The following is a 14,347-nucleotide window of genomic DNA, read 5'->3' on the forward strand; positions in this document are numbered from 1 at the left end:
AAATTTCCATCCCTATGAGTACTTTCAGGACATTTCACAGCAAAAGTACAGGGGAGAAATTTTTAAAGGATTCCACAGGAGAAGGAAATTCCTTTGCCACCAGTCGCTGGCTGATTTTCAAAGGGAAAACTCCGGGGGGGGGGGGGGGGTGTTTGAGAACGGGGGGTGGTTTTCTTGAAAATCATGGTACAAACTATGGATTTGGATTGCAAGCTTTGTGGGAAGGCTGAAAACAGTCCTTGAATAAAGCATATTCTTCATTGTGTGATTTAGTTATCATTCTGTATGAACCCCCCTTCAATATCTCTGTGGCCCTAAATACTGTTTATCACTCAGCATGCTTTACAAATTTTGGCTTTTAATCAAAAAGACAAGTGTAACTCCCACCCCGGTGTGCCTAACCTGGCATGGGTGAGGCCTTAAAAATAATGTTTTTTCCCTTTGGGGCTGGAACCTCTCAACGGCTAGCTCTTTCACATTCCCTCTTACTCCCAAGGCCAAATCCTTTTTTAGGTGTGGTTGGGGGGGAGATATACTTCCAGGGCCCAATGTGACAGGGGTGGACCATTGTACACATATATTTTGTCCTTTCTGTACCCTTGGGAAGGGATACTTGGTTCTCAACACTGTAGATGCCATGAGCACCAGAAATAAGAGACAGGAGACTTGGGTTGAGTGTCCAAAATCAATATCTTTACTGATGGGTAATTAGATGGAAAATGGTAAAGTTCAAATTAATTCCTTTTAGTCTCCACAGGTGACTGTTACAGTTTCTTTCATGTTCTATCTGTGCTAGGGTCTCTTTGCTTTGGGTCCAGGGGCAAGGGAAACACTCACCATCCAGAGCTTGAATTAATGAGGTTCCCAGGTGATCAGGGAGCTCCTTGTTGGGATGGGAAAAGCCCTTCCAACTGACCCAAAAATATATTATCCAATCTCTGCACAGGATTCTCAATTATCACTCTTCCCTGGGTGAAGACTCCGAAGGGGGTCCTCAGATGTAACTCAGATTTAGTATTACAGTTTTTACTAGGGGTGTGCATTCGTATTGACATAAATGTAAAACGCTACTTTTTTTTTTTTTAACTTAAAAAAGTGATGAGACATAAACGATCGGATTTCCAACTTATTCACATAGCTATGTTGAATAAGTTGGAAATCGCGATTGTTGATCCAAAATAAAAATTTAAAACCCCATCACCTTCCTTAATCCCCCCCCCCCCAAAGACTTACCACAAACTCCCTGGTGATCCAGCGAGGAGTGAGGACGCTATTCTGAAATTCTTGCGAGGAGCACGTGACGTCGGCGCCACGTCGGAGTGACGCGGCGTCACGTGATTCCCCGCGGGTTCGCGCCGGAAAAGCTCGTTCGGCCCAAAAGGAACTTTTGGCCAGCTTGGGGGGGTCAGGAGGCCGCGTCACTCTGATGTGGCGCCGACGTCACGTGCTTCCCCGCGGGGTCGCTTCTGGGATCCTCGTTCGGCCCAAAAGGAACTTTTGGCCAGCTTGGGGTGTCAGGAGGCCCCCCCAAGCTGGCCAAAAGTTCGTTTTGGGCCGAACAAGGGTGCCGGAAGGGACCCCGCGGGGAATCACGTGACGCCGCGTCACTCCGACGTGACGCCGACGTCACGTGCTCCTTGCAAAGTTGGTCAGAAATGGCGTCCTGACCCCGCTGGACCACCAGGGAGTTGTGGTAAGTCTTGGGGGGGGGGGGGGATTAAGGAGGGTGAGGGGTTTAAATTTTTATTTTGCACATATGGACATATACTCAACTCATTGAATTCTGTTTATGTCCATATTGACCGCAAATGGGACCCGCTTTGGACATATGGACATATGAACTTAAACTTTTGCTCTGCACATCCCTAGTTTTTACATCACAGATCCCAAGTTGGGAAGGGATCCTGGAACAGGCAGCTTTTGAAGTTCCTTAGAAGGGTAGGAAGAAGGGGCAGCAAAACTCTTCCTCCCAGATCTTCTAACAAAATGTCTCTTAGCCCTGAAAACTGATATTAACACCAGAGTTGTTCCATGCAGCGGGTCACTACCTCTTCAGGGGCATGTCTTCCCTATCCCTGGGTATCTCAAACACAGGGTTCCCCATTCCCTGAGTTCAAGAAGGCCCAGATGTCTCTCAAGGATCCTACCACGAAAATTGCAAAAACCCGAAAACAACCCAGAGGGAAAGTCCCAACCAGCCAGTGAGTGGACTGGAAGAGGAAATCCTTCCCAAACCTGGTCAGGACCCCCAAGCAGGGCTTGCCTGGCTCCTCTGACTGGGCCTGAGAAAACAACTTAAGCGAAAATTCCTCACTGCCTTCTAACTCCAACTCAACTCTGCTTTGGCCCCAAAGCTCACGCTTACAAACTGCTTTTGTTAATTCTCAGGAGGCGGAGCATCCCAGCTCCCTTGGGAGGGGCTTACTTTAGACTGCTTTAGACTCTTTCGGATAGTAGAAAGACTAGGGGGCACTCCATGAAGTTAGCATGGGGCACATTTAAAACTAATCGGAGAAAGTTCTTTTTTACTCAACGCACAATTAAACTCTGGAATTTGTTGCCAGAGGATGTGGTTAGTGCAGTTAGTATAGCTGTGTTTAAAAAAGGATTGGATAAGTTCTTGGAGTAGAAGTCCATTACCTGCTATTAAGTTCACTTAGAGAATAGCCACTCCCATTAGCAATGGTAACATGGAATAGACTTAGTTTTTGGGTACTTGCCAGGTTCTTATGGCCTGGATTGGCCACTGTTGGAAACAGGATGCTGGGCTTGATGGACCCTTGGTCTGACCCAGTATGGCATTTTCTTATGTTCTTATGTTCTTAATACAGGAATACCCAGGGCTTAGTAGTGATGTAACCGAGGGGTCCATCACACAAGATTTTGCAGTTTGAATCTATCCACAAGAAAAATCACCAGAGTGGCCACCAAAATCCCAAATTACAGGTCACACTACTAAATCAGCACTGTTTTGTCTTCCCAAAAACAGGAATAATGCCCCTAATTCTTTACAACCAAGACTGAATTACAGTCTCACTTATGGCTTGGAGGTAGTTGGCCATGCAGAAAAAAAAAATTAGAATGTAAGTAACATTTTAGATTTGGAATGAGTCTTTCCCTTTTTATTGTTTGTTTGCTCAGAAGTTTCATGATCTGTATTTAAGGTAGCACTACTTTGGTGGTTTCCAATTAATTCCAGATAAAATGGAGTTATCACATAACTTTATTTACACGAGTCTCGAAACTTATCGAGCTGGGTCACGTAATGCGCTGCTGTGGTGAGGAGTTCTCCTGGACGTTTGTAAAAATCCTATAAATTACTGCAGTTTTCCCCTGTCAGGATGGCTGTACTACCTAAAGACTCACAGAAAAGTTCCCTGCTGTCTTTTTGGATGGACAAGACATCTAAACCTCCAAGAAAGACCAGAGATCTGGCACCAGAAGCTTCGGGGCCTGGATTCCATATCTGAAGACGAATGGCCCTTGCCTGCTACTGCTCTGGATATGACCTAACAACTACAAGAATGTTTAAAATGATTCTCAGTCAAGATCACGTCGGATATAAAAACTTAAAGGTAGATTTTAAAAAGTCTGCGCGTGCCTCCATGTGCGCGCAGTTCCCGGTGCGCGCACATAGACATGATCATTTTATAACATGTGCGCGTTGGCATACGCATATTATAAAATACAGTTCCCGTGCGCACATGCGTGCTGGATTTTAAAATCTGCGTGTGCATGTGCAGGCGGGTTGGACATTCACGCGCGCAGGGGGAGGGGAAAAATTCTAAACCAAAGCGAGGCCTTCCCTAGTTCCCTCCCAGTCCGCTCCAATTAAGGAGCGGACTGGGAGGGAACTTCCCTACACCCCTACATAACCTTTCTACATTTTCCCCCTCTCCTCCTCGATCCTTAATTCCTCCCCTAACTATTAGTTGTCGGGTTTTTTTAATACTTACTTCAACTTCCCGGCATGCACTTCCACAGGACAGCAGTTAATGGCGCTGTCCCGCCCTGCCCCGCTCCGTCCCTTTTGGAGGACTGGCACATCGGCGCATAACAGGGGTTATGCGCATGGCCGGACCCTTCCAAAAATGCGTGGTGCGTGCAAGGCCAGGCCATGTGCGTAATTTCCTTTTTTATGCTCGTGACTCTTTTAAAATCGGGCCTCAAATTAGCAGTGGTAGTAGAGAAAATTGAACAATTAGTTTCCATTGCACAAGATAATTCCATATGAATCACTGAGACAGACCTATGTGGAAGAACTTAATGGAGACCCGAAAAAACCCTAACAATTTAGCGAAGACACTGCTAGTGGTGAAGAAAAAGCTGGACTATATAGAAAAATGGGGGGATGCAAAAACATTCATATTGTGTGGGGTACTGAGCAGGTTGAGGGCTCCAATGCTGTCTCCTGCTGCATCCCGGAGGCCTGGAGGTAAAACATGGATGCATAATATTTGAGCAGGTGCACCAGGCCCTGCCCCCCCACTCCATGCAGCAGGCTCTGAGTGGTCATTGTGCAGTTCCACCATTATGAGGATAAAGTTAAAGTTCTGGAGAAAGCATGGTCAGCAAACTCAATTTTCCATCAGCGGCAACTCATTTCCTTCTTCCCAGACTTCTTTCAGCTCCTGCAGAAAAGGCGTGTCAGTTTCTACTATGTGCTGATGTATCCTGCTCCTCTGAAGACATCAGCTAACAATCACAAACCGTGATTTTGACTCAGTTTTGAAAGTGGCAGTGATTCTGAGACCACCTCCATCCTGTCTCTATCCTTTTTGAGATGTGGGCTCCAGAAAGGATAGAGGCAGGGTGGAGGCGGCCCAGAGAAGGGCGACCAAAATGGTGTGGGGTCAGTATCAAATGACTTATGAGGGGAGGCTGAATGATTTAAATATGCATACCCTGGAAGAGAGGAGGTGCAGAGGAGATATGATTCAGGCCTTCAGATACCTGAAAAGGTTTTAATGATGCAGAAACCTCAAAACCTTTTCTGGGTTTGGGGGTAACTGGAGGGAGTGCAGACTATTAAAGCAGCGGGGTTTGGAGGACATAGCTCTCCACTGGGCAAACTGCTGGATGAACTGGTGAAACTGGTCATGGCATGGACATGCACCGGCTATAAAATTCCCTTACTTATGCAGCGGAAACCTGATGTGTGTAGTACGTGCGCCTACATGCAGAATTAGGAGCACACATAAAGGCGCCAAGGCAATTTTATAACATCCGCGCATAGGAGCATGCAATAAAATCACTGTGTCCCTGGGTGCACGTTGATGCACATGCATCCTTACAAAGGATGAAAGGCTGCATGCCCCTTTGAAAGTTACATCCTAATGTTTTAAGCATGATAAAATCTTATTCTGTATAAGAATTAGGTGCTGTACCAGGAAGTTTACCAGGAAGCCAATGTGCTAAAGTGCAAAAATCACTTTGCAAAAGTGGGCTTCTCATGCAAAAAAATGTGGAACTGCACAAAAATGTAGGCATTTTCCACCACTATTGATAAGTGACTTTACAAAGCTCCCCTTTGCAACAGTAAACTACAGTATGAGTTATTGTGCTATTCATCACCGTTGTTTGAACAGTAAAGACTAATTTTGGACACTAACTCAATGACTCCAGGCTATTTATTTCACATTAACTGTACCCACCTTAAAGAAAAATATCCTCCCCAAGGGAATACGAAGGATGAAAGGGAATGTGTAGAAAGGACACCCCTGTCACATTTGGGCCCTGGGGGTATATCTCTTCCCCCCCCCCCCCCCCCCCCCACACACCTACAAAGGATCCAGCCCTGGGAGTAAAGGAGATTGAGAAGAGGTAGCCAGTGAGGGGGTTCCAGCCCCGAAGAGAAATTCTTTTATGGCCTCATCCGTGCAGGATAGGCACACCGGGATGGAGTTACACTGTGTAGGACCGAAAATGTGGAATTCACTGCCTAATAAAGTGCATGACATTTTTGAATATTTTTTTGAAAAAAAAAGTAAAGCATTGCTTTTTAAGTTACAGTTTTTTTATTTTTATCTTGTGCTTTTATATCAAATATTTTAAAACATGTTTTATGTTACATATATCTGTTTTTCTATTATGTATGTTATTATTGTGATGCACATTGAAGAACAGTATTAAGTGCAGAATATAAGAACTGCTAAATAAATAAATAAGTGGGAGGGGGCCTTGCCAAAAGATTTATTTTTCCTGCATTTGGGGGCTGTGTGGGAAAACACCAGAGATTTCCCACACTGGGGAAGGAGGGCTTTGACTGAACCATGCTGCCTCTTAAATCAGAGTGGCTCCAAGATTGAAGGCCACAATGCGTGAAGTTCCAAGCTGTGCCAACATACATAAACGTTTATGTGAAAGTTTGATACAGATGTATCAAACAGGTTGCTAACCCTGGAAAATGCCATGAGTTAGGACATTAGCTGCTTAGTTTTGAGTAGCATTCCTTGATCCATACTTTACAAGTTGAGAAACCATACCATATAGATGCAACAGAATAAAGAACACACAAAATTATTTAATACTTCTAGTATCATTTTTTGTAGCACTTCTGCCATGTTTTCTTAAGTTGATACAAATATGTATGATGTCCTGTTTTTCATTTGCAAGTATCACGGTCCTACCCCTCCTTGAAAAATAGGATTTTGTTCAATGTGGCTATTTAAATAACTTGTAATATGATGGGCAAATGCTGGTTATCATATATCAGGGCTTTTGGACTTCTTAAGCTTTATTTTAAAGAATATGACTTCAAGACATAGTCCTTACACTGCATGAGGAAGTTCAATCTAACAAGGTTTACTCTGACATGGTTTTGCAATAATATCAGTCTATGTTAACTACAGATTAACAATAATATACAGTGTACTGTATTTTGCAGGTAGTTGGTTGTGATCATATCCTTGGTTCCACTGCTTCACAAGATGCTTGTGGGGTATGCAGAGGCACCAACTCTACTTGCAGGATTTATAAGGGTCAATATACCAAGCACCACCATTCAAACCGTAAGTATAGTGTGTTATCATTTGTCATGCATGCTTAGTATAGTACAGGATTTCCCAAAGTCATTTTAGTGATCACCACATTTGGTTGGGTTTTCAGGTTATCCCCAATGAATAGATATGACATAAATTTGCAAATACTGGATCTCCAATACTGCAAATTTATCTTCTGCATAAGCATTTTGAGCATCTGGAAAACACAACCAACTATGGAGTCACCAGGACCCGTTTGGGAAGCCTTGATCTACAATAGTATATAAGTAAGCCAAAGTAAATTGATACATACAGAGCTGGATTTGCTAATGCTTTTTTTCCTAATCTATGTTTATCTATTTATTTAGCTATAGAGGAGACTAAGAAACACTTTTTTCCTCTTAGCTTAGAACATGCAAAGAATTGTCCTAGCAAAGAACTGGTAAAATAATCTTTTGGATGATTCTTCAGAGGCTTCAAATAAGAAGGGGTGTGCAATCATTTTTTCCAAATTAGGCAATGTCAATGAAATTGCCTAATTTGGAATGGTTCGGGAGAACCAACAAACGATTTAATTTTTTCCGAACTAACCCGAAAATTGAGGCCCCCAAAAAACAAAACCCAAACCGCGGGAAAAACGAAATTACCACGGGGAGGCCCCGAAATGAAGACCGACATGAAATTTTTACCCGAAGCACATCTCTAGAATATGTTAGTATTGTTGTGATGATTTTTTTGTGGGGGATAGAATAGAGCTGGAGCAATGACCTTTTCCTTACATGAGAGTAGAAAACGTAGATGAATCCAAGATACTATCATCTTTTGACCTGCTTTCCTAGAAAGAATCAGAGAATACTCTTGTCTGCTCTAAATCTTCAGCCAATTTTTCTAATCTGTGTCCTGCTTGGGATGTGAAAGAATGTAAAGAAGTTTTGATTGTGATGTTGAACTGTTTGATAAATTCCTTCCTCGCCAGAAAGGGTCTTTCCAAAAAAATTGAAGGATACTCATAGTAGACCTCTTTTAAAACATTAGAATGTAGACCTTGTTTCAAATTACTAACTATAGAGCAGTGGAAAATTGTCCTTTTTGTGCAAATTCATTGAACAGGCCATAACAGATCAGCTGACAGATTCTGGAGGACAGAAATATACTCAACCATAGTTGTCAAGTGAACTTATGTGAGTAAGTCTGCTTTGAAAATCAGGAGGTATGTTGCTGTGAACCCTTGTGTACAACTCCAATGGTAATTTTCAAAATGTCTATATAAGTGGGTGTATACTTTGGAAAATTCAGTCATAAATATGTGCATATATCAAAAAGAGCAGTTTTCTTTCTACTAGCCTTCTAACTGACTATAGCAGTGCTTTTTAAGTATTGATTAGCCTACCATTATAGAATAGGTTTAGTTTGGGTTATGATTGGTTTTGATGGACTTATGTAAATTATTTTGTTTGCTGTGTGTTTTGCTGTGAAAGTGTTGTTGATTTCCTTCTTATCCTGATAATGTTGCCTGAGTGATTATGCATATTGTTTGATTGTAAAATTGGGCCTTTTGGAGAAATTTAGTTTTGTATGTTCTCTTACCTTGGGAGAGGCAATTTATAAATGTGAACAAATAAATAAATGAAGAAAAACAGCTTAGTAAATCAAGGCCATAAAAACCAGCAGATTGGGGGCAAACAGAAAAGCAAGAGACTGAGCAGAGTCAGTGTAACCTGTGGTATTCATTATTTGTGTTTTACATTTTTTCAGGGTACATTTTGTTTTGTTTATGTTTTAAACTCTTGCTGCCAGAGGTCATTCAAATTTTTTAATATATGTCTTCATAATAAATATCTTTCTTTCCTCTAATATATCTGTATGTTAAAATCCAGACTCTGATAACATCTGCACTGTTGATACATCTAGGCCAGTAGTTCCCAAACCTGTCCTGGGGGACCCCCAGCCAGTCAGTTTTCAGGATCTCCGTAATGAATATGCATGAGATACATTTGCATGCTGTGGAGGCAGTGCATGCAAATCTATATCATGCATATTTATTCCAAATATTGTGAAAACCCAAGTGGATGGAAGGCCCCCCAGGACAGGTTTGGGAACCACTGGTATAGGGTACTGAAAAACAATCCTAGATGTTATCAAACCTCAGTGTGGTAAGCCCCATGTACCTATCTTATTAACATGATGGCAACACTAATGCATATGCAAATGAGGGGGGAAAATGCAGGATTTACCATCTAGCATTAATACTTATGAGGATTAATGCAAGCTATTTAAGACAGAATAATTAACTATACCTCAGGAGATTTATTTAAGTTTTTTTGCCTCCAACCAAAACCAATTTAGGGCTTTCAAGGCCTAATCCCCCCAACCCCTCCAAAATACATACAGCCTTTTTTGGCCCTCCCCACTCCCCAAAACACTAATAGGCCTTCCAGGTCCTGCAAACCAAACCACTCTCCAACCCCCTGAAATATTCTTCCAAGCCCTTCATAATCTCATCCCCGATTCCTCTGAAACACTATAGGTGTTCCAGGACCTCAAATTCTGCCCTCCCTCCACCAACCCACCTCTGGAGAAGAGCTTCATTTTCTTCCTGCTGGCAGTGGTGCCAAAATCAAAATGGCAACACCGACATTCTACTCCATACACCAATCCAGTTCCCTCCTGCACACAAATATTCTGAAGTGATTTTTCTGGTGGGAGTTGGGTTTGGGAGTGAGGTGATTGAGATATGGAAGACCTTCAGTGTTTCAGGGGAGTGGAGAAGTGGGATGGTCATGACCTGGAAAGCCTGTAGTATTCTGGTGAATAGGGGAGTTTCCTCCCATACTAACTAATGAGGGGAAAACTAAACATCCTAATGTGGGAGTGTTCCCTTAGCCATGCTGTCTTTAACACTACTACATCCTTCCTCCCATTAGCTTTCCAAATGGGATGTTAAAGCCCAATATAATGCTATCATAATAACTAGCAGGTAACACATGACAGTGCCGGTTTTAACTCAGCCTAGTACATGCACTCCTTAAATGTTGCATTGCAAGGATTTGCTGAACTTCAAAATGTGCTGTCTCTAACCTTTGAATATGAGATATCTGAAAATGTTTTCCTTTCTCCCTTTTGTTTTATACTTAGAATATATTGCAGTAGTCACAATTCCTGCTGGGGCGAGCAGCATCCACGTGTATGAAATGAACATCTCTACCTCCTACATTGCAGTACGCAATTCCCATAGGAAGTATTACCTCAATGGTCTCTGGACTGTGGATTGGCCAGGCCGATACACGTTTTCAGGGTCTGTGTTTGACTACAGAAGACCATACAATCATGCAGAGACTTTACATGCCACTGGGCCTACAAATGAAACATTAATAATTGAGGTATGATGGGATGTAACTGAACATGAATAATCACCAGTTTCAGATTATGTTGCAGTATATATAGTTAGTGATGGGAGCATGACATGTACTTTAAACTCTTCCTATAATAAAAGGTTGCTGATCTTTAATCATTATATCTTAAATACTGGTGTGCATTATATCTAAATTGGATTCTGATCAGCATTTATACTGTAGCACTGTAGAAACACTCATTGAGAAGCATCTTGGTGGAATTTTGAGGTAATTTTCTTTCAAAGCCTGTATACTGCATAGAAATAAAGGTTAAAAAATTTAAAAAATATATATATATACCTGATATGTTATACATGTTTGTTTTTGTTAACCTTTACTTCTGTGCTTTCAAGTGGACTAGCATGGCAGCCAAACTACTGTTATACTGCATGATAGTATCTGAAGAATTATCTTTACAGTTGTTATTCCTCACTTGGGTAAACTAAAACAATTACCAGGGCTTCCTCTAGGGCAGATGATGCCCTAGGCAAACATTTTTTATGGCACCCCTCCCATATACACACTCATACCCTCCATATATTCTTCCCTGTGCCTTCCTCTATCCGGACATTCTCTCCCCCCCCCCCCCCCCCCCCCCCCCCGCTCCCTCCCTTGCATCAATTCCTTCTCGAAAACTATCCTCCTTTCTAGCATTCTCTCACTTCTCCATTCTGTTCTCTCCTCCTTCTCCCCTCCCTCCAGGTATTCTCCCCTTTCTCCTTTCATCTAATCTCTTTCTTATCTCCTTCTGGGCACACTTTCCTCTTCCTCCACAGTGATCTTTTCATCTCATTTTTCTGGCTCTATTCACTCATAGCTAGATTTCACCTTGTCCTTCTCCCCCCTCCAGTTTTTGCTGCTCCAGCTTTTCTCCTCCTTAACTCTCTCTTCCCTTACCCCTTTCAGCCCTCCAACTTCCTCCCACTTCTCGCACTTGGGAGAGGGTGTCCCAAGTGAACCCTTAAGATTGAATATAGCGGGCATGGTTATTGAAAAAAGACAAAAGGTGATGAGCTTAGGGGTATTGTTAGACGAGTCTTTTAGTATGGACACCCATATTTCTATGGTGCCCAAATGGTTCGTTTTAGATTCAGACAGTTCAGGAGATTAAGTTTATTTCTAGAGGTTTCAGTTTTTAGATTGGTGGTTCAATCATTGATTTGCCCCACTTTTTGACTATTGTAACATTGTGTTGGTGAGTCTTCCCAAAAAAAGTATGTAGCGCCTGCAAGTGGTACAAAATACGGCAGCCCATTTAATTTTTGGCCTTCCAAGATGGATGAGTGTGATACCACTAATAATCAGTCTTCATTGGTTACCAGTTGAAAAGAGGGCACAATTTAAGCTACTAATGATTATATATAAGGCATTACATGGGGTGGGCTCTAGCTATTTAGAAGATAAGACCAGGAGCTATGTGCCTACCCAAAATTTGTGGTCAACAACAACGGCCTTGGCATTGGTTCCTAATAGGCAGTAGGTGTGCAAGGTGGTAAATAGGAAAATAATGTTTTCAATAGGTGGACCAGAATTGAGGAATTTAGCACCCTTACAAGTAAGAGTGGAAACAAATTATTTCAGTTTTAGGAAATAGGTGAAGGCATGGCTTTTCCCATCATAGCATCGGTCTCCTAATAGTCATTTTGGGGTGGATCAAGTTTACAATAGGTACTAGGGATGTGAATCGTTTTTTGACGATTTAAAATATCGTCCGATATATTTTAAATCGTCAAAAATCGTTAGGGCCACGATACAATACCAATTCCCCCGATTTATCGTCAAAAAATCGTAAATTGGGGGAAGGGGGAGGGCAGGAAAACCGGCACACTAAAACCCCCTAAAACCCCCCCCGACCCTTTAAATTAAACCCCCCACCCTCCCGAACCCCCCCCCCCCCCAAATGCCTTAAATTACCCTGGGGTCCAGCGGCGGTCCATAGCTAAATCGGGGGAAGGGGGAGGGCAGGAAAACAGGCACACTAAATCCCCCTAAAACCCACCCCCGACCCTTTAAATGAAATCGGGGGAAGGCAGGAAAACCGGCACACTAAATCCCCCTAAAACCCACCCCCGACCCTTTAAATTAAATCCCCCCAAATGCCTTAAAGTACCCTGGGGTCCAGCGGCGGTCCGAAACGGGCTCCTGCTGTTGAAGCGTGTTGTCTTCAGCCGGCGCCATTTTGCAAAATGGCCACCGCAAAATGGCGGCGGCCATAGACCAACACGATTCGACCGCAGGAGGTCGCTTCCGGACCCCCGCTGGACTTTTGGCAAGTCTTGTGGGGGTCAGGAGGCCCCCCCAAGCTGGCCAAAAGTCTCTGGGGGTCCAGCGGGCGTCCGGGAGCGATCTCCTGCCGCTAATCGTTTTCCGTACGGAAAATGGCGTCGGCAGGAGATCGACTGCAGGAGGTCGTTCAGCGGAGGTCCGGAACCCTCGCTGAACGAGCTCCTGCGGTCGATCTCCTGCCGGCGCCATTTTCCGTTCGGAAAATGGCGCCGGCCATACGCGTATGGCCGGCGCCATTATCCGTACGGAAAACGATTTGCGGCAGGAGATCGCTCCCGGACGCCCGCTGGACCCCCAGAGACTTTTGGCCAGCTTGGGGGGCCTCCTGACCCCCACAAGACTTGCCAAAAGTCCAGCGGGGGTCCGGAAGCGACCTCCTGCGGTCGAATCGTGTTGGTCTATGGCCGCTGCCATTTTGCGGCGGCCATTTTGCAAAATGGCGCCGGCTGAAGACAACACGCTTCAACAGCAGGAGCCCGTTTCGGACCGCCGCTGGACCCCAGGGTACTTTAAGGCATTTGGGGGGGGTTCGGGAGGGGGGGGGGATTTAATTTAAAGGGTCGGGGGAGGGTTTTAGGGGGATTTAGTGTGCCGGTTTTCCTGCCCTCCCCTTCCCCCGATTTAGCTATGGACCGCCGCTGGATCCCAGGGTAATTTAAGGCATTTGGGGGTGGGGGATTTAATTTAAAGGGTCGGGGGTGGGTTTTAGGGGGTTTAGTGTGCCGGTTCACGATTTTAACGATTTTCACAATATTCTAAACACCCAAACGGCAACGATACGATTCCCTCCCCCTCCCAGCCGAAATCGATCGTTAAGACGATCCAGGACACGATTCACATCTCTAATAGGTACACAATGGTAGTGCCGCTGAACTGGCAATGAAGAGTTTGATTTAATTGGGGGAGGGTTATATTTTATGGCTAAGAATGATTGTTACCTTGATTGTAAATTTTATATAATATTTAGTATTTGTGAGCCGCTCTGGCCAGATCTGGAATCTGTTGTGCGGTATATAAGAAATAATAAATAAATAAAGATATTTGACTCCCTTTTCATAACCCTCCAACTGCTTCCTCTTTCTAACTCTTTCAACTCCACCATCCCCAAGTTGACTCTCTCTCCAACCATCCTCCTTCAAGCTCCCCATACATATCTCCTCTCTACCTTTCTCTCTTTGCAATTTCTCCAGATTTTGTTTTGCACTCTCTCTCAGCTCTCCCAATCTTACCTCTCTAATCTCTTAACCCCATTGTCCTTCCCAGTCCTCATAATCTCCCTATTTTCATCTCACCTACCTACTAGCATTCTATTTCTTAATCTCACACTCCTTCCTAGCCTTTTCCCCCATTCTCACTCCTTTCTGTCTCATTTCCCCCATCTTTCACCCACTCCATAGTCCTCCAGTTCCACCCTCTATACTCACCCTATCCCCAGCCCTCATCTATATTCTTCTGTCTCTCATCCCCTTACCAATTCAATCTCCTTCCCTTTCACTTACCCTCCCCTGGCTCCATTCCCTTTCTTCTGCCATCTTGAGTCCTCTTTCCCTCTTTCCCTCTTTTCTCTTTCCCTCTTTATCTTCCCATCCCTAATCTCCTTTCCAGCTCCCTCCAACCTCATGTCCTCTATCTCTCTCTGCACTGGTTCCTCTCCAGATTTGGTCTGTCCCACCCCTGTCCCCTATACAC

The 14,347-nt window shown here is 43.7% G+C and overlaps 1 protein-coding gene across 1 annotated transcript in view; it reads left to right on the forward strand.

The window, feature by feature from the left end:
- Positions 1-14,347, forward strand: part of ADAMTS16 (ADAM metallopeptidase with thrombospondin type 1 motif 16) — an 806,542-nt gene that overhangs the window by 494,576 nt on the left and 297,619 nt on the right. Inside the window, 2 exon segments of the mRNA XM_029589991.1 lie at positions 6,887-7,010; positions 10,116-10,360. Of these exon segments, the coding sequence (XP_029445851.1) occupies positions 6,887-7,010; positions 10,116-10,360 (369 nt within the window).

The sequence above is a fragment of the Rhinatrema bivittatum genome, chromosome 2 (assembly GCF_901001135.1).
Source record: "Rhinatrema bivittatum chromosome 2, aRhiBiv1.1, whole genome shotgun sequence".
Taxonomy (NCBI): domain Eukaryota; kingdom Metazoa; phylum Chordata; class Amphibia; order Gymnophiona; family Rhinatrematidae; genus Rhinatrema; species Rhinatrema bivittatum.